The following is a 21,674-nucleotide window of genomic DNA, read 5'->3' as shown; positions in this document are numbered from 1 at the left end:
ACCAAAGCTGGGGCTGAACCCAGGCCTGTTTGACCCTAGCTTTTCACCAATGTCACACATATCTTTTGTTCTAGAATGCTCTCCTTATGTATCTATTCATTTGTACATGCCACTTCCTCTGTCTGTCTATCTGGTATTTCCCCTCCCTATCCATCCCCATCTGCATGCTAACTCCTATTTCTCCTTTGAGATTCAACTCAAGCACCACCTCCCTTTTTAAGCTTTCTCTGAATCCATTCTTCTCTTCCCTCCCACCAAAAATAAATTGGCTATCCTTCTTCTATATTTCTAGAACACTCTACATATACTTCTAATAATTGTTTCATTCTGCAAATTATGTTATTCCTACCAAGCGTCCCCACCACCCACACAATAGACTGAGACCTCCTTGAAAGTCAGAGACTATGTGTTGTTTGTCTCTGAATCCCCATGACCTAGTACAGTACGTGGCTTGGAGTGCATGTTCAGTGAAGGTGAAAATGATAATATAAATGAGAGTGTATAAAATATAAAGTTCCTTGTTTTCTGAAAAAAAAAAAATGAAAGCTTTAAATAATTGCTGAGACCTTAACTTAACTTTTGAAGATATACAGGATTTATAGAAGATGGCAGGAGGAATGTTAAAATCTAAAACAAGTGATTTGAAATAAACCCTGAATTGAATTGAAATTTCCAAAGTATAACATTATTACAAGAAATGTAAATAACCTTAATTTATATTTCTATTATTTCAGTCGTACTTTGAGAATGCAGTAAAATTGTTCGTATTTTGTAGTGAGGGCTCTAAACGTGCACATTAAACATTTCGTGTTTCCTGGCTTTTAAAAATGATTACTGCCATGTAATTTACACTTTGTTCAAGGAAATGAACAAACATAGCATCATTTTAATCAGGTCATCAAGCAGCTCAGCAGCAACTCATTTGGCCTAATATATGATTAAACTTGTTTGAGCCAGGTGGTATTTCTCGTATTTCTCAGATAACCACGTACAATCTCAGTTTGTGATGAAATAAAACTAGTCCTTCAGTACATGGCACTCCTATGTTGTGCTGGCATATCAGCCCTCCTCACACTAGGAGGTGCTAGCGAGTCAGACCTATTGTCCTCAGAAAGGAGACAACATCAGCCCTGGTACTTACTGCCCTACTGTAACATAAATCAGCTTAGGCCCTACCTAAGAAAAATGACACCATAGAGGTCTTAGTAAGAGAATTAACTTAAATAACACCAGCAATTCAATAAAATAAAAATAAAATATGGCAAACACTTTGCAAGCAAGTTGAAATGGTATGAGTTCATTTCCAAATGCACACTATATTCTGCAGACCTATATTTCCATTTGCTACTTTTTCCTTGAATTAATGTCTAGTCTTTTGAAAGGGTAGCAGCATTTCAGTGCTATTCCTCTGTGTATACAGTCAGTAATGTTTGTCAAGAGCTTTGGGAGGAAAGGACTACATAAATGTCAGTAGTTATTAATATTAGGATTTTTATGTCTACTATCAAATGTGTTTTTCATAATCTATGACCAGAGGTCTATTTGTATCCATCTAACTATAAACGTTTTAAGTAAAAATAACCATTGACCAAAAACAGTATTTCTTCTGTTTTTCTTTATAATCAAAGTAATATTTATCAGAAGTTAACAATTATACTCAAATTCTTCCAGAGCCAAGTTTATTTTGACATGTTTTTATATTCCAGGTCACTTAATGCCACTTATTCCTCTGGCTTTGGGTAACTATTATGAGGCATAGCTAGTTGACAAGGTCCACCTACAAACTCCACTATGCCCTCCCTGTCCTTGCTCTTCTCTTTGGCCCATCCCTAGCAGGTACATTGTTTTGCTGTCAGCTAAAATCAAGGACTCACCCAACAGTCCTCTACCCCTATGGCCCAACTGTAGCCATTTTTAAATAGTGTTACAATGAATCGTACAGGCATTTGTATCCCTGCCTTCTTTCTCGACCTTCAGACCTTAACTCTTTTGAGGCAGAAATCCTGCCTATGACATGTTTTGCGCATGGAACGCACACAGATCAATTGAATTGAACCAAAATCTAAATCTTACGCAAAAAACAAGACTCTTCTTTTAAACGTGTGATGTGCTGTAGCATAAAGCTTACTGGCAGAGGGTCACAGCAAGATGGCTTTTCACTTTTTTCTCAAATGTATTTCAACTCCATTTTCTTTGAAAGACCCCAAGTGTTCTTTAAAAAGGAGAGGATGGAACAGTTGGGTTGACCTACAACTGGTTCTCTGAGACTACAGTTCAAATCTTAATTTGAATTAAAAACCAAGATGGATTTGAGGGCCTCTTACCACAAACCCTATCTGCTAATGCATTTTTTTAGGATCACACAAATTCCCATGTTTATCATGTACTCATAAAAACCAGAATAGGTCAACATATATTGGCTGAGTTACACAAAGAAGTCTACAAAATATAGGCCTATGCTCTTCCTGGCTCTGGTCAGCAACATTAGCCCTTCACTTTTATATGCACTAAAGTTTACTCTAGTTTTAATAATAATCACAATAAATATAATAATAAAATCATGTTTATATAAGAGGTTCATCTTGTTTAAAATGCACTGAAAATCATGGTGCTTTATAGGACACAATTTATGCTCTCCTTGGTGATTTAAAGGTGATAACTTCATGTGTTTCACTACCACCTAGTTCTGAACTTTCATAATATAATGACTCATTATGATTTTTACATTTCTTAGGGAACCAGCTTGGTTAAAAACCTTGCAGTTGTTTTTACTGGGGTCATCTGAACTATGGTTTCCAGAATGTTCATGAAAAAGACATGCTTATATATTCTGAACCGCTGTAATCTATCATGGCTGGTGCTTGGTCTGCGGATTATGAGTTTACAGTGTCAGCCCAGTGAATTAAAGCTTTGCTGTATATCAGCTTGCCACACAATTATTTCCAGTTCATATCATATAAATCATCACTCTTCACATGACAATCAGTAATTTCCATCTCGTGTTCTAACCATCCATGTTTTGTCTTAATGGTTCTGTCTGATTCTGCACCTAGGATGGTGTGACATGACTAGTACTAATAGCTTAGAAAATAAATTTCACTGTCACTAGAGCCTATTTAAGGAATATTCTTTGTTCTCACTCTTTTTTGTAAAGCTGTTTTGTATATGTTGAAATAATAGGAAATGAATTTAAATAGAAACACTTCTCATGTCTTATCTCTGCAAAAAAAAAAAAAACATAATTTACAATAAATTAGCACAGCAGTTGTTAGTGTAGCTCAGCTTTATTTTGCAATTCTCACACCTAAGCTCACAAGATGACACTTTTTCTGATAAGGTAATCTTTATAAGGTAGTTCTGTAGGTGATTAAATCTGACAGATGCTAGTGAGATGGTGAAGTTCAGAGATATAACAGTAAACGCTTTAAAAAAATTCTTGTAAAAATAATAAAATGTCTTATGATCTACCAATAGAAAAATCAATCTGACAAAAGAATAAATTAGTTATAATGCTGCATTTCTGTGTCTAAAACCAAAATAAAATTATTTACCAATAAGTAGATAAATATACTAATTATAACAAAATACACTGCAAGGAAACTGGTATTTTTTAGGTAAAGAATTCGTGTAGTAACATTGCTTTCCCAGTCACTTCTTAGTATTTACACAGCATTGTTGAGTAGAATGAGAATAATAAGCTTCTAACACAAACAGAAGCCAAAGAAACAGAGTGTGTCATTTCATAACATTTTGATAGTCTATCTGTTCTTCAAAACATACCTTGAACACAAGATCTTTCAAAGGTACAACCTTCATCTTTTCCTGGGGCAATGACGATCATCAGTGGGTTGGTGTTTCCAATGATACTAGCAATCTGAAATATGTTAAGGCTTAATTGTAGATTGTATAATTAGATTAAGCCAATTAATGCTATGGCTTGGTTTTGCAATGCTCCTTTATTATTTGAATGTTTTTAGCCCTGGTTTCTTATTTCTAGCAGAGTTTCCCAACAGTAGCTCATTGTCCTTGCTTGTTTTTGATTACTTAAACCATGTTAGCTTTGCTAGAGTCAATTGATACTTCAATCTGTTGAAGTGCTATGTTGCAGAATGTGCTGTTTTCTGATTTTCTTATATAAATATTAGTTGCCTAATGTACAGAGTTAATTTATAAATACTGGAAAGTTCCCTGGATCAAGTAAATTAACATACTGGGCCAGATTCATTGGCTTCATTAGCAAATCTTCATATCAAGGCTGTCTTCATACAAGTGTGAAAACCAGAAGGACCCTTCTAAGGTTTTCTTGGCGGGAATAATTCTCTCATCAGATAACAGGCTATACCCATCCTAATATTCCGGTCTTATCACCACAATCGGTTCATTCTACACAACTTCATCTAGCATGGACACTTTTTGGAAGACCATTAACATAGGAAGAATATGGAAAAGCCAAGGAGCAGGATTGGACACCCAGCTGAGGAGCAGCCTGATGTATAGGTTGTATTGGGGAGGTGAAGTGGGGGGAGATACAGGAGAAAAACAAAACCCTAAAATTTGGCACTATTAATCAAGAGACTCTATAAAGGGGACAATCACAATATATAGTGACTTACTGACCATATAAAATTACAATTATTTCCTACATTTAATTCTTCAGTAAGTATTTATTTATTTTCCCACTATTTCTTAGCTACCTGCCAGGCAGTGAAGTTAGGAACAAAACAGACCAAGTCCCTGCCCTCAGAGAGCTTTGTTTAGCATTGTTGTAGACATAAATATGTGACGTGGAAATTTAAAAAACAAAAAGCCTCACGCTTTTAAGCTTTTTCTACATGCCAGGCACTGTGTGAGTACCTTTCACATATTGATTTAGTCCTCTGAAGAAAACACGCAGTGGGTAACCACCGTTATGGCCATTTTCTAGGCAAGGAAACTGTGACCCTTGCTGGAGAACTGTGAATGAACATGAATCCTCAGAGAGCTGCAGTTATGCCTTTGACTGGTGACAATGGCAGTGTTCTGACCTAGCAGATGATACAGCTTTTTTGGTGTTCGAGTTTTAAAACAGTATTTGTGCCGTAAGATGGCATTCTCTGTTTCCCACTCAAAGAAAATAAATTATTCAAACCGTGAAAATAGGTGCCTAAAATCCATAGGGCCGAAGCAGCATTCTAGGCCCTGTGGGACAATTGTTGAGAAAACGCCAATGCACCCCTGGGTCTCTGTTAGAAGAGTTACTTGGTACAGCTGTATAATTCCTTTTATGAAATGGATGGGTCTGATCAGGAATCAGAGCCGCGGGATGGACAATGAGACTCATCCACAACAGAACTAATATCTTATTCACCCAGGTTTGACTTTAAAATTATATCAGCCATGAAAATTATTTCACTGCCTCTGTCGTGAACAATTGGACTATATTTAATTTTAATCATTCGTATGTAAAAATAATAAAAGCCACCAAAATAGTCTATAGTCAATTTTCTGATAAAGTAAATTTGTTTTTTCCCCATTTGTGATTTAAATGGCCTCCAGAAAGTTTTTTTGGAAGTAAGTGTTAATTAAAAATATGGAAATGGATTTAAAGCACATTACAGCGCACAGTGGAAGAATAATCACAGGGGCTCGGGTCACATGACCATCCTCATTTCTCTATGTATTTTTTAACTGTCTAGGTTATTGGTTGTTTTTCTGCATGCCTGTTCCTAGAGAAAACTGTGATTCCAGTAAAAACAGTAATTACACTTATAACAAATAGGACAAATTGCCATTTGAGCAGGAACATGCAGTTTTAGTGGCCAAAAGCAAACTGATGTCCCTATGCTTTCCTGTTTACACAAATGAATTAAGTGTGTTCTCAGCTTTCTTTATACATGCAATGCTTTTTATATCTTGCCATCTTTAAAACCTATTCAACCCCTCATTCCTGACTTTCACTGACTTATTTTGGAACAATGCACTGTAGTTGGTGCCAACACGATGTAAAACCAGTGAACAAATTCTCTTTCTGAATTTACCAGAGAATGCTCGCTTTCACAGCTCTAGTATATACATGTCATTTTACTTTTCTGAACCTGTATTTCCTCATTTATAAACTAGAGATAAACATTTTTTGGAATCCATAATGAACTACTGGGGTTCCCCTTCCTGCTAGGTGCATGGGTTTCAGAGTCAGATAGATCCGGGTTCAAGTTCTGAAAGAATTCTCCATTTTTTAGTTGTGGGGCATTGGCCGAGTTATTTAACTTCTTTGAGCTTTTGGCTCTTAATCAAAAAAATGAAGTCAATAAAACCTTTCCTCCAAATGCAGTATGACTTTTTATACTATTTATAACGTGCTTTCTAACCAGCCCAATGCCAGACACAGAGTAAGTTCTCAATAAATGAGAGCTGCTTTTTTTTTTTTTTTCATCATCACACTTTATTTTCCCGAATGGTGGCCAGCACTGCCCTTAGGGCCTCCCCATTGCACACCTCCAGTGGGTACCTTTCACATTGTATTGTAAGTGGGGGACCAGAGGAGGCTCATGGAAAGCGATGTGAATCATGGCCCCTAGAGTCAGGCAACTTGTCAGCCCTCCTAGAAATTCACTTCCTGATGTTACTTTCATCAGGAGCTAAGTGAGGGGTGTGTTATCTCTGAAGAACTCTTTATGATTTTAAACTACACTGTGTCTATAAAACGGTTTAATTATAAGTCAGTTAAAAATAACTATCAGGCCAGGCGCAGTGGCTCATGCCTATAATCTCAGCACTTTGGGAAGCCAAGGCAGGTGGATCACCTGAGGTCAGGAGTTCAAGACCAGCCTGGCCAACATGTTGAAACACTGTCTCTACTAAAAATACAAAAATTATCTTAGTGTGATGGCAGGCACCTGTAATCCCAGGTACTTGGGAGGCTGAAAGAGAAGAATTGCTTGAACCTGGGAAGTGGAGGTTGCAGTGAGCCGAAATCGTGCCACTGGACTCCAGCCTGGGTGACAGAGCAAGACTCTGTTTCAAAAAAAAAATGATAACAAGAACTATCAATGAAGTCAAATCAGTGAGAATCTGTTTGGTTGTTTAGAATTCTGCTAATCAAACAAATACTGTAGGGCTCCACTGATACGAAATACAGACAGTTGCACCTGATGCAACAATACAATGACTAGGTTTGCTTCTCCAAGTGTTAACCATTTTTCAAGACAAATATTTAAAGTGATCTGTAGCTGGTCTAACAAACTAGGCAGCCCCGAAGATTTTTAAATGAATGGACACTCTGATGAAATACTCAACATCCAATGACTGCCCCCTGTGTACAAAGACCTGAGCTAGGTAGGGGTCCTTAAGTTGAATATGACGTGTCCCATGTCCTTGAGTTATTTCCACACAATGGCAAGAGATCACTCTACCTGGCTGTCACTCAAGGCCAATGTGACAAATACTATGAAGTGGAATAAGCAAGAAACTCTGAGAGCACAAGGGTGATGAGGAGAAACGTTGCAGAGGTGATTGAGCTGGGTGAGAAGTCCAGATGGATGAGATGGGCTGGCAGGATGTGGGGGAAAAGCGCCCCCAGCAGAGGGAGCAGCACAGGCAAGACGCAGCTGAGACCACAGCTTCCTCCACGCCTTGCTTTGCTTTGCTCTGTTTTGCTTTGCCTTTTTTTTTTTTTCTTATTCTTTCTTTTTTTTTTTTTTTTTTCCCATATAACAATTATGGAGCATCCACTCTGCTGCAGGCACTGGGCAAGCAGGAAAAGAGTGAGTAGTCTAGTACAGCTGGAGCTCAAGATCTGTGAAGGCAAGAACATGGAGCTGAAGGCTTCAAAAAATAGAAGGGCGCAAGTGGGACCTGCATCAGTAGGTGCCCCCAATGAGTTTTATGGCTGACTTAATGTTAGGGACGAGTGAGAGGGCTGAAGACAGCTGCAAGGCTTTGAGTCCAGTAATTGAGAAGCTGGTGATGCCACCAAAAGATAAAGGAATTGGAGGAGGAGCGGGTTTGGGGAAGGTAATTAAGGAAAAATAAATGGACAAGCTTCAGCCTGTCAGTGATTCCAGTAAGCACTAAATGTGTAATCCAAATATTCTTCTACATCGTGACAGAAAAAATACTGAATCTGGGGATCTACACAGGCAAGCAACTTTGAGTTTTGTCTAAATAGAGAAAAAGCCACTTGAAATTTAGTAACATAAGATGTAACATCTGTAGCTGGACTAGAGATGACCTAGTCCAACTCCCTAATTTTACAAACAAAGAAACCACATCTCAGACTGAGCAGCAGAGCCAATCCAGAACTCTGACTACACATTTAAGGGGAAAAAAAAATCCACATTTTTAGAACATTCAAATCTGGAATAAAGATACCACCTAGATTTTTCAGAGCTGCTGCTATTTCAGTTTGTTTATTTTTAACTAAACTAGTGTGATTCGCAGATTGTAGGTGAGAGGTCTCTTTTGAGAACATGTATTGCTATGTACACCTTTGTCCACAAAATCAGTTTTGTAGTTAATTTCTGAGATTTCAGATTTCATGAAAAGCCAGAGAAACTTAGAGTACCTAGATCCATTCTTTATAAGGGAAGACATGCTTCTTTAGGTCACTGAAATAATGACATTTGCCATGTATGGAATAAAAAGCTGCCTTGCCTAGGAGGAAGGACTTGGGTGCTCACTGAAAGTGTCCTGTTTCTAGAATGCCAAGCACATACAACTAATTGGCAGTAGTTTCCTCCCAAGCAAGAAAATCCTGCCTGCTGACCAGAGAAAAGTGCCTAATACGGTTAAAGAATCACTAAATGAGACTTTTTTAAAAAAACGAAAAAAAAAAAAAAGGGTAGGGGCTAGGGAGAGCTAAGCAGAGAGGGAAATATTGAGAACTGTAACATGTTTCCTGGTAATAATTTATGAGCCTACTGGAGAAAAAAGAAACACACAAACTATGAATAAAATATCTAAACGTAAACATCATGCTTTCTGCAAATTTTCTTTAGTTAAAAATTAAGGCTGAGGTTGACTAAAGTAAATGACTACATTTTCATGGTCTCTTATTTCCTTGATGCTAAGGGTTACCAACTGATTTACAACTTCCTGTGTTGTTTTTAAATCTATATTTGTCAGCATATTTTTAATGTCAGATTACTTAAAATAGACATCTTGGCTCTAAGAGGTCAGAAATAATAATATTAGGTTGACTTCTCTGAAGATTTCATAGCACTTTACAAACATTCTAATTTAGCACCAAAAACTTTTTATTTCTAACTGAATATGGTTTTAAGAAGTTTCGCCCCCACCTTTCAATTGCAGACTTCGGGACTGAAGTGCAGTTCAATCAGTATGCTTTGAAGTTAAGTAAATTACATGATAGCTTTATCCAAATAGTTTCAGCCTCCTCCTCCTATTCAGGTAGTTTCAACTGTCAACATAACAGGAAGTGCATGAAAAAAAGAAAGACTCGAACCAAGGACCTAGCATTCTTCCACTGTAGTTTCTTTCTGTTCTAACCATTATAATTTATTATCTCATATGATTTCTGCAAATTATAGGTGCTTATTCAAAAAGAGTATAATATGAGAGCCTTGAAATAGCTTCATCTTCTTGTAAGCTATCATAATGTGTAATGAAAATGCAATCTCCATAAAATAAAATTTTAAAATATTAAAAACCTCAATTTTAAATAGAATACTCTAGAAGAAACCAAACAAAAATCCATGCTTAGAATTGTTTGAAATATTTTATACTGAGTTCAAGGGTATGCCTTTTAGAGTATACCCTAGTAAGCTAAACAAATATACTCTGAGTGGCTTCTAAAAAATATTTTGAAAAGCATTAGATTTTTTAAACTATTTATAATGGCACCATACTTTTCCATCTCTCACCCTGAGGAAGTTGCAAGGTAAGGTCAATCTAAGAATCAAAAGTACAATGCTGAATTTAGTCGTTGAGCTCCAGTATTTCATTTTCACAAGAGAGACGTGTTGAAAGTTTGCCCTGTAAGCCCTGACTCTTTACTTTTGACAAAATTTGTTAAAGGCAATCTTTTAAAAATGAATGCAATCAGGGCAACCACAGGCCATATTTGAAGCTGAAAAACAAAAGATAAAGAGAGTGATAAATTGGGTGGGGGAAGGGGAGAGGCAGATTCTCTAATTGGAAAGTTAGATGTAAACACTCTCCTTTTCTAAATAGGTGTCTTGCCCTACTCCTGATCATGCTACATATCTACCTCATTATGTCATTCTATCTAGGCCTCAAAAGAGAAATTGTTTGGGACCAAGGAACTCTTCAAATAACATGGTATTGAATATATGTTTGATATTTTAAAGACTGTCACTATATGGAAACACAGTGATGGCATGTCCTCGTTAACAAATTCTTCCCAGTTAATTGGGCTGCTTGGGCAATGTTAACAATTACATATAAAAATAGCATGGACCAGCGTCCTCAATATGGCTACTCTAGTCTGTCTTTCAATGATGGCATTAGAAAGATGATCCTTTCAATAATAACAGTAATTATAAGTAATAATAATAATACACCTTGAGGTTTAATAATGCTTTCCCTTTGAAGAACTCCCAGTATTTTCATCCACATTATCTAGTTTGTGCTTGAAACAATTCGATGAAGTAGCCAGGTAGCAATTATCATTATCCTCCTTTTACAGATAAATAAACTGAGGCCTAGGGTTGTTCTCAGCATCCCACAGTTAGGAATAGAGCCAAGTCTAAAGCCTATAATTCCGTGATCTATCTTCCAGATTATTGCATCTTTAGAAAATATCTGGGTATCTGAAGCACTGCTCTATCCCTCAGGAAATGTTTACACCACGGCCAGATCAAAACATCTTTTCCTTTTAAATTGCATTTACACTACAAGAAGATGCTCCTTTTCTGATTCATGAAAGAGGATTTTATTGTCTGAGGTCATTAAAATAGGAATACTCAGATTTCTTTCCAAATTGTCATATTGGCCTTAAGCAGGAGTACACTTAAAAATTCAAAAGATATCTAAAATACTCTGGAATCACTTACTTTAATTATCTAACTTTTTAAAAATTATTATTTGAAGCCCAAGCGAAACAAGATCAAATCAAGAGATAAATAAAAATGGACACAAGGTGTTAACTGGAGTGTCCTAGCCAGATTGCAAATTGGTTTACCGTGGCCTGCCAACTTAAATTTCTCCCTGCAGCTTCAGCTGGAATGGGTAATCTTCATTTCCTGTCCTAACTTGTTGTACTGTGTTACCGTTCACTGTTTAGGTGATTAGCATGTGTGGATCTGATGGTCTCAAAGCTCTATTAAGTTATAAATGTTCAAACTACCAGTATGCTGTGGATAAAAATAGAACTTGCTATTAGATGTCTATTCATACTCTGCAGAAGCCTGGCAACATTTTGAACCTTTTCAAAATGTAAATACTGCATATTAAGCATAGGAAAGAAAATTAATGTGCTGCATTTGCAAATTTATTTCCAAGTCAAAAATGCAAAGGAGGAGGAGGACTCTTGTTAGTAGAATTGATATTCTACATTTACAGAGTATATTAAGAAGATTGTAATGGCCCTATCACAAAAGAAAAATACTTTAAAAATGGATTAATTAGTTTCTCTGATAATGTTGGCTTTTGAATTTCCTCTTTTCATTTAAAATTTATGGCCTCAGTATGACATTACTAGAGTTTATTGCATTTTGCAGGTGGCATTCATATGTTGTTGCTTTATGTGCCATATATTGTGGGCAATGGGTTGCAAGTTTTTGTTAAAAATTTCCAGAACCACACAAGTACTTCTTAATTAGACTTGCAAATGAGTAATGCCTTTCTTCAAGGGGGGGAAATCGTTAAAACATTACAGGAATTTCTGTGCTTTTTTTCCCTTAGTTAATAGTCAGGAAAGTTTGCAGTAAAGTTTACTTTTTGAAACTTTGACATTTTATAGTAAGTTCTGATTTACATATGAAGTCATCATCTGACAATTCCAAACAAATGTCTTTACAAAGCAAACCAGTATTTTGTCTATGTGCCTGTGTCTCAAAAAAGCTTGAGCAGATTTATCTTGCTTTCTGCTATTCAAAATAGTGGAAAGATGTAATCTTAACTGCATATTTAATATCTTAAAAATTTAATAATAGATTTTAATAATTTAATAATTACCCCCTTAGTCATAGATTCCAGTGGCACAACCACTACACACAAATCACTATACTTTCTCCAAACAAGCATTACTAAAGTAAAACAATACATCAGAGCTCATACTATTGATAATGTTAACACGGAAAGTAGAAAAAAGAAAGCATGAAGTGATCAAATTTTCAGATAAAATCTTTATACCACTTCTCAGACACAGTAAGATCTAGAAACAGAGTCTAATTTCTATAAGCATGTTTTTAGATCCAAACTGACCCTGTACTTAGTTCCAAGAGAGTTCAAAATTCTTAGTATTTATTCCCATGGCGGATGTCCATTTCATCTTGAATATGCAAATTTTTAAAAGATTTCTTATGATTTTATTTGGCTTGTAAATAACAACCTTGATTTTTTAAGATACATAATGCTTGGCAATGACATTTTATACTTACGAGTATTAAATTATGCCAAAAAGCCATTTACTTGATATTCTTCAAATACTATAGCACAATTCAACTTAAAGCACAATTCAACTTTAAATACCATAGCACAAGTCAGGTAAAGATGTAAACCATCTTAAATAACACTAATGCAATGTGCACGTGATGAACAATATAACTAACTTAATTTTCATGTAACAGATAACATCTGGGGGAAATGTATATTGGCAAGTTATGCAAAACTAATTTTCTAGCAACCACATCTGTAGATGTTATTTATTGTATGTTCACTTAACAGTCCATTATTCTGTTTAGAAATCTATTCTCTTCTTTATTAGAGCTTTTAATGTACTCACCTTAGTTCAAATGGTCTGCTCATTATCAGAAAAAATATAAATGGCATTCACATGGAACAACGTGATTGTTTTTATTATATCCATTTGTGTTCAAGCATTCAAAAATGGCAAGAGAAACACATTTATTGCTTTACATTCAAAGTAATATTTAGGGGGTATTTGAAAGTCAAGCAAAACCAATCATTTGGCCAAATGGATGTATGTGTATAATCAGAAACTCCTGATTTTTAATCTCAGCATTAGGCCTCAGGCAACTCACTTAAAGGCCTTCCCTTTGTTTCCTGATCTGAAGATTATGAGTGCTATTCTCATATAGAAAAAGGGAGGTTGCTAAATCAGGGTACCAAATAGGAGTGTTTTTTTAATAAACATTCTTGATCCTTTTCTGTTTTTATTTTTCCAGATTTAAGAGGTAACATATTAGACTTTTGAGGGGAAAAAAATGAGACAATTACAATTCTGCAGGAATGTATAAAAATAGTTATAAAACTAGCTTTATTTAATTTGCTTCAACTATTCATAGACTTGAGGAAATTATAACGTTCTTTCAGAAAATCTAACTTAATAAAGCTGACCATGTCTCTCTGTTTTTAAATAGATTTTATTACAGAACCAGCGATGTTGTAAAACATGAGGTTTTGTTAAAAAAAATACAAAGGCCTAATTGTATTTTTTAAAGAAACTATTGCATCAGACGGTTTCATTTAAACATAGTTTCTGGCTCTGGGCTCTCACCACAATTATTGATTCTAATTTTCCTTAAACTTGCTTTTTAAAAAGGCTACCATTTTTAATGTGAAAAAAATCACTGTGATGCTTCTGGGCATTATGTTTATTTCAAACCATATATTTGACAATGTACTTTATTATTATTAATGAAAAGACTTTATATTTACCCTCTTCTGAAATTGGGACATTTCTTTCCCTTGCAGTATCTCACTAACACAGCTAAGCGTAATTCTTCATAAAAAAGAAAAACAGAGCTAGGGTTTGGTTCACTAATAGTATGCAAAACACCCTGAAGAAATTCTCACCCCCTAGTTTCTGTGCACCAATTAAATCAAATTAATAGTTATGTGGGCTACACTCATAAAAATGAGGGCAAAGAAAAGCTCAACTCTCAGTCAGAACTTCAGGTTCTTGGGAGTTTCACTCCACCAAAGAAATGATGATGTGGAAGCTGGGAAGTTCCAAGTTTCCAAGTGTGTGCCCAGTACACACACACACACACACACACACACACACACGGTGCCAAAGACCAGGAAACTGGGTAGTTGGTGAGTCATTCAGATGAGCCTTATAAAGAAATCCAGAGCACAGGGATGTGAGAGAAAGAAATGAGAGAATTGGACACAAATACCTGCTTACATTTAAGTGTATAATCTGATGGGGAAATGGGTACAAGTAGAAAAGGGCCGATGGTAGAATCTGCTACTACCAGGCCGGAGAGGCAACCTATTGAGAACTTCCACAGGGTGTGAGGTCAAGTGAGCAGAAAGGCCTAGCCTGTGTATGGCCAAGCTCAGCAACAAGACAGATATGGTGACAGTAGACCAGAGAAAATTCTACTGCCTTAAAAACAACACTTTTACCTTGCAGATTATCTCAGTGCCTGCAGTAAATTCAGTAAACTCCATTCAATTCCTTTCTCTCTTCTTTTTGCCATCTCACTCATCCCCACCACCCCCACTCCTGTTCCTCAGTGTATATTAAAGTCTATACCACTAAGTAAATACCTCATCATCTTCCCTTGTCTCTGATTCCCATGTGCAGCTTATTTATTTTACCTATAATGTTTCAGAGGCCACTAAAATATGTTTAGCTGTCTCCTTTTCCTAGCTTGGTAAGATAAAGAGCAATAGAAGGTAAAGGAAGGATGAAAAACAAGAGTGCTGAAAAAAGGTACAAATCATTTTGTGGGAAGATGAAATTCTTGTATGCCCCATTTACGAAAAATGCAATGGCTCGTGGAAGTGCATAAGAGAAAAGAACCGTTCTGATATGTTTTCTAAATATTCTATTTTGATTAACATTTAGTTGACTTAAGATAAACAATCTGGAATGATGTCACCTAACAGAATAAAAATTAAGTGCTTGATAATAGCAGTAATTTCCAAATATGGCAACTTAATGACGTATTACAGTTTACTGAAAACCACAAAGGACAAGAAGTCAGCACACCAGAGTTTAACTCCCAGCCCTGTCAAGAAGTAATTATTTGACCTTAGGCCAATCATTTAACCTCTTGGTTTCCAAATCTTTTTGCCTATAAAGTTAGGACACGTTGGGGCTTCTATATATTTACACTAAGCAGCAACTTTGTATAAAATCAAGTTAAAATTAATAATATTAATTCAATGCAAAACACATAAGCATTTGTAAGACCAAAAATAAAACTTAGCTGCCAGTACATTCCAAAACCTATCTAAATCAAAAACATTAATACTTATATGGTGACATGTAACATACAAATTCATTTGAAATATCGTGGAGACATTAAAAATGAATTCATGATTATTTCATTGGTTTTTCTTTTTCAGGCTTCACAGGATGATAATTATTTGGCGAATTTATGCATTTTCAAATTTTTGTCTTCAAACTTACATTTGAAGCTCTAATCTTGGGGCCTGACTTTGTCAGCATACTGTGGGTGACTTCATCTCTGGGCCACAGTAACAGGCTCCTATAAAGTAAAACAATTTATCAATTTACAACGAGGCATGTAGTAGGCGTGCAAACGAGAACCCTCAATTGGGCATGTCTCTACAGATCAACTGGGACGGGAATTCAAATTATAACCAAAATATTGCTTATTAAACATGGAATTAGAACAACACCTAATTAAATGAATCAAATGTTTAATGTGATGAATACCCTCATCTCCCCTTTCCCTCCCCTGAGACAGAGTGAGATGGGCACTGCCAAAGTTGGCTTCCTTGACTCTCCTTTTCCTTCATTTCCAGTGTTAACCAACCATCAGCCTCCTTCTGAGCGGCACGCTGCTGCTAAAGAATTCTTCAATGCTCATAGTGAAGTCTTGCCTTGCCCTCTGTGTGTTTGGCAAATCTCCTCCCTGGTCCACTGGCTTCATATATTAACCTTTGCAGCCCTTATCGTCTTCATCACCAAGTTCTTGATGGCCACTTCAGCAGCTACATTCTGCCGAGTCATAGCAGTCCCCATCAGGATGTCATTAAGTGTATTAAACACCTAATCCTCTGCCAGAACTAGAGAAGATACACATAGCATCTAAAACTTGGTTCTCCACCTACAGAGGGCTTATAGTCAGGAGAAAGGGGATACTGAAGCACAAAACAGTTAAGATCGAGGAGATACTACATGAAATCGTAAACCACAGAGTATAGAAAGGGAATGAGACAGTGGGCAAACAAAGTGTTAATTTTGAGAAATGGAGCTCAAAAAGCACTAGAGAACCAAGAGGGCAATGGCATCAAAAATTCAAAGGAGGTGGCACTTGAAAGATAACAGACTTGGAACTATGGTACATATGTAACGGAACTGACCGAAACTGTGGTTGCTCACCAAAGGCTGTGTCATAATTCAACTTTTTTCTTCCCATCAGCAAGTGATAGAGGTTGTCAAGTCTGCATGTAGCCCTTTCCCAAATCCTCTGGAAGAAGGAATCTCATCTGATATTTATTCAACATTCATAGAGCCCCCCACAACATTGGATACAGAAATGAAGGTATGTTTCTTTTTGTCTTTTCATTCACCCTACCTCATCATTATATTCTCTTGGGGAGGGAGGAAACGAACTAAAGGTTTTCTTCACTTTCTTTGCCTCTGATTTTTCCCAACCAAATACAAATATTTCTCGAAGTGTCAATTCAAAGATGAGACCGCTGATGGTAGTTCAGCAATTTTAATCCTTTGCACCCCACCCTTCCTAATCTCCACCTTCACTTTCCCCTAGGCACCACGTTGATACCATGACTTGATCTGTCATAATCCTTATGAATGGGAATATAAATGCAGAGTAACATCAAATCAAAATCTCCCTCCAGATTGACATTGTTTCTGCTAGAAAAGTATCCAATAGAAATTTGAGGTTCAAGTGAGAACACATGGACACAGGGAGGGGAACAACGCACATGTGGGCCAGTTGGAGGGTGGACAAGGAAGGGAAGGGAGAACATCAGGACAAATAGCTAATGCATGCGGGCCTTAAAACCTAGATGACAGGTTGACAGGTGCAGCAAACCACCATGGTACTCGTATACTTATGTAACAAACCTGCACATTTTGCACTTGTATCCTGGAACTTAAAGTAAAATAAAATAAATTTAAAACAAGAAGTTTTACATTCCATATAAATCACCGAATGCTCTAGAAATCACCTGAGTGTTGTTTACCTTCAATATTCTAGGGGTTGGATCAAGAACAAAGTCCTGAGGAGTCTCAGCCAGAAACTGACACCTCAAACATGGATCCTTTAGTTGGGTTCACCATTGAAGATGTAAAATCAGTGCTGGATCAAGTCACAGATGACATTTTAATCAGCATTCAGGTACTCAGTATTGATAGTATGCTCACTTACTTTATTACTGGTTAATTAGCCAACCTTAACTTTAATGTCTATAAACACTTCCCACACGGCCAGCACGAGTGATGCTTATGATGAAGTTCAATTTAACAGCTTCACGTAATTCTCAGTTGCGTCATCAGAGATTCAGTAAGATCACAAAATAGATTTTCCAACAGCATCTAGTGTGGTGCATGTTATCAGTTAACAAAATCAACGACAAAATCCAAAAAATAACATGGTAAAGGCTTTATATCTTGTCAAACCGTAAATGTTGCTCATGCAAAAGGAATTGGAGTGCATTTCTAAATGGTAAACACTGAAGATCAAACCTTAATCCTTAGCTAAGTGTTCTCCCCAAATTTCTAAAGACTTTCAGATCTTTGAACTGCCTCTCAGACAGTTTGTTCCTTTTCACCTATCATTAATGGCTAAGCAGTTTACACCAATAACTACACGAACATAGTGATGGCAGCAGCCATATGAATAGCAGCTGCCAATGATTTATTAACTGGCTTAGGTTTATGCTTAGTTCTTTCTCATTCTGTTCAAAAAACAAACAGCCATTTCTACCCCAACTCAAAGACTTACAGGAATTCACATAATTTTTCAGGCCAAATGATTAAATAAGTAAAATGCACATTCTGAGTACACTTGCAATTTCTTTAGAAATGACTATAAATCAGGAGGGCAACCTAGTGCATATTTAAAATATTAATGCACCTCAGGAGAAGATTTAGTTGTCATCTGAACATGAGACCATATATTAAAAGCCCACTGTATTAACAACTAATTTAAAAAGAGCACAAGATTAGCTTGGCATAAACATACCTTGTTACTTGTTTAATCATCAAATGTTATTGCACTATTTACACGAACATTTAATGATTTGGTGCCAACAGGCTCAGCCAAAGTCCTCAGCTTAATAAGGGGTGTTTAGTGTTTACCAGAAATAGTGGAAGAAGACGTTTTACACAAAGCTTTATTGTTAACAACCCCATGAATGTAATAACTGGTTATTGTGTAGAAGGGCAGAGTGCAGTTGAATTAAGCTGAGTTCAGAACATATCTCCTTTTTAGATTTGATAACATTTCATCTAAATATAGTTTATGTATAATCATGGCTCTGGGCTCCTTTGCAATCCTGCAGCTCTGAAATTATTGCCAAGGAACTACTAGACAGTAACTGAATTGTTTGCAGGCCCAAAAAATCGAAAACGTCTTTACCAAAGCTGTCTTCCATGCAGTGAACAGTATGTTTTTAACTATTCATTGAAATTATTTTCAATATTACAGTCTACAGCATTTATACCACTACTCTGTATGATAGCTGTGTGTCTGTATGTTATCTTCCCATTGGCCTGAAGCCATCCTGGAGGTTCAATAGCTTGCTCACCTAAATGTAATTAAGCACGGAGAGGACATGGACCAGAGGACAGGGATGCAGATCCGCTAGGTGCCACAATCATTTCCATAGTAAGTGGATTTGTAGATATCAGCCTGGGCCAAATTACTGCCAATTTTTCAATGAAATAGCATGATGATGTGGAATTATACAATGGCTCGAGATGGCAAACCCCTTTATGTATTTTTTCTCAGTAATCCTAGTAAACTCCATGTGAGTGAGGCAGGCACTTCCCCTGATAAATTGAAAAATGGGACACAGAAAGACTTAAGTTATTTGTGCAGAGTTCCCAGGGTCGACAACTGATGAAAGACCCTGAATGAGAGCTGTGACCTGGGTTCTAGTTCTAATTCCAGTGCTATCCACAAAAACCACATAACTTCTAATATGACAACCAGACTACTTTGGATGTTAATACTCCCGTGGTGTGGCACTTTTTCCGTGTTTACCCTTGCGTCTTGGTCAGATTCCAAGTTGGGTAATTACTCTCTGCTTACCTAAATTCCTCCTCCTATTTTAGATGTATAGGTTATTTTCCACTTCTAAAACCTGCCTTCCAGTGTTCCTTGCTCTAAGAACTGCCATATCCCGTTTCAAAGGTAGCTATGTGTCAGTGGTCAGTGTATATATGCCATTTGAATACATTGACCTGCTGTAGGAACATTTAATGAATTACTGCTTGTGAGATGTTTTAAATTTTCCCACAGTTTTTTTTCTCCTCCTTTGTGTAAAGGTCATACTGTTATTACAATTTTTGCAAAAAAAAAAAAAAAAAAAAAAACTGGCAGTAAATAATTCATGTTTTAAGTACAGTTTTTTTCAAAACTCCTTTTCTTTGTGGTTTCAGGCATATTTGACCTTCTCTAATACAGAAATTTCTGAAAATGTAGTATGAATCCATAAGTTTTTTATGTTAATTCACTTATTTTCCCATTGACTCATTTTATGGTTTTAGATATTTATTAAGAATGAAGTTATCTTGGCCCTGAGATGTTAATTAAAATTATACTGAATAGAGCAAACATTTTAAGCCTGTATAGTTTAGGTATTTTAATTTTAAAGATACATTCAAAATGAAATTATTTTGGCCCTGAGTTGTGTAATAAAAATTATACCCAATGGAGCAAACTTAAATATATTTAAAGAACTACATTTCAGAGAAATATGAATGCTAACACTAAATTCTTACATTACATGTTGGCTGTTGGCCCTGTCTAAGCAATAGAGTAAAATAATGTAAAAACTTTGAGGGAAGTTTGCCATCTTGGGACGCTAGATGTTTTTAGGTCAACTTGAATTTTCCAGGTTAGAAAAGCTGAGCATGAGATCATCTCAAAGAAGTGGTCAATGAGAGACTACTGAACCTATTTTTTTTTTCCTTTAAAAAAAAAAAAAAAAACTAGAACCAGACCCAACCACAGTATTTGCAGGATTGTTTGTCTGTTCAGCAAGGTTCTGAAGAATGATAAAGAAAAGTGGCTAATGGCAGCCTGTTCTTGACTAGAAGTAGAGCCTTTAGATCCAAACTCCGCTGGTTGTGACTGAACTAAAGTACTAAGCACTAAAGTCTGGAGATCTGAAACATTATTCACCTTTGTCAGTATGCCACTCTTTTAGGTGCACCTTCAGGAACCTTTTCCCAAGGCCTACACTTGTTTTGATAATTTCTGTCTCAGTAAAATACCAGAAAGGCCTCCAAGTGAATGTAAAATCTCTATGCAGTAGTGAAACAGAAACTGGTAGATGATAAGCACATTAATCCTTAGCTGAAAAGAAATGAGATTACTGGTGGGCATAGAGGGACATTAATTGAAAGTGGGAAGAATCAATTGTTTGAGTGGAGAAATTCTTCCCAATCCCTTGAAATTGTGGTAAAATTATTTCAAACCGTTTTAATCCCTATGTGGTCCAATATGTTGTATGCCATAAATTTATTTTAATGAGGCAGGAGTAACAGATTTTTAAGTATTTCATGACATCATAACAATGAAAGATAACATTGGTGAAGTATATCACAAAATTGGAAGTTGGAATTACGAATCCAAAAACTAAAGTGTGATGTTAACATAATCCTATTCCCCTACTTAATTTTTTTTTTTTTTTTTGAGACGGAGTCTCGCTCTGTCACCCAGGCTGGAGTGCAGTGGCCGGATCTCAGCTCACTGCAAGCTCCGCCTCCCGGGTTCACGCCATTCTCCTGCCTCAGCCTCCCGAGTAGCTGGGACTACAGGCGCCCGCCACCTCGCCCGGCTAGCTTTTTGTATTTTTTTAGTAGAGACGGGGTTTCACCGTGTTAGCCAGGATGGTCTCGATCTCCTGACCTTGTGATCCGCCCGTCTCAGCCTCCCAAAGTGCTGGGATTACAGGCTTGAGCCACCGCGCCCGGCTCCCCTACTTAATTTTTAAGGTAAGAGCTAAAATCCAGGTGGTGAAGTGAGTTACCTAAGGCGACATAGCTGAACTAGTACCTAGATCGTCCCAGTCCGAGACCAGTGCTCCTTTCGACCCTACCTAAAATCATGCGTAGATGATGATTTCTTTAGAGTCAGTACACCCTAAAGAAAAAGTTCCTCTGTGACCTGGAGGACAGTTCCATCCCTCCTTGCCTCCTCCACCCAACCACCAAGAAAGGAAAAGATAAGAAAGCAGAGGCCAGAGCTTGATCCCAAGGTTTACTAAAGCTTGAATCAGAAAAGATTCATACTTGTGAGAATTCTGAACCCAGAATTGTTGGCACATATATGATCTTTCCAGAAATATCATATCTTACTGTGAGATGAGATCACATCTCATCAGATAAGGCAGCATGGACATTTCAAAAC

General features: G+C 36.7%; 1 protein-coding gene and 1 long non-coding RNA gene across 3 annotated transcripts in view; one reads left to right on the top strand and one right to left on the bottom strand.

The window, feature by feature from the left end:
- Positions 1-21,674, bottom strand: part of LOC102119175 (uncharacterized) — a 149,629-nt gene that overhangs the window by 60,067 nt on the left and 67,888 nt on the right. The window contains exon 4 of the long non-coding RNA XR_001493507.4: positions 15,509-15,587. This is a non-coding gene — a long non-coding RNA (uncharacterized lncRNA). The remainder of the gene's footprint in view (positions 1-15,508; positions 15,588-21,674) is intronic.
- Positions 1-21,674, top strand: part of CABCOCO1 (ciliary associated calcium binding coiled-coil 1) — a 105,102-nt gene that overhangs the window by 81,553 nt on the left and 1,875 nt on the right. For both annotated transcript variants that reach the window (XM_015456306.4, XM_065521059.2), the window contains exons 6-7: positions 16,488-16,610; positions 17,292-17,432. In XM_015456306.4, coding sequence (XP_015311792.1) covers positions 16,488-16,610; positions 17,292-17,432 — 264 coding nt within the window. The remainder of the gene's footprint in view (positions 1-16,487; positions 16,611-17,291; positions 17,433-21,674) is intronic.

Source organism: Macaca fascicularis, chromosome 9, assembly GCF_037993035.2.
Source record: "Macaca fascicularis isolate 582-1 chromosome 9, T2T-MFA8v1.1".
Classification (NCBI taxonomy): Eukaryota; Metazoa; Chordata; class Mammalia; order Primates; family Cercopithecidae; genus Macaca; species Macaca fascicularis.
Note: the sequence above shows the minus strand (reverse complement) of the source record. Positions and strands in the feature narration are given on the sequence as shown.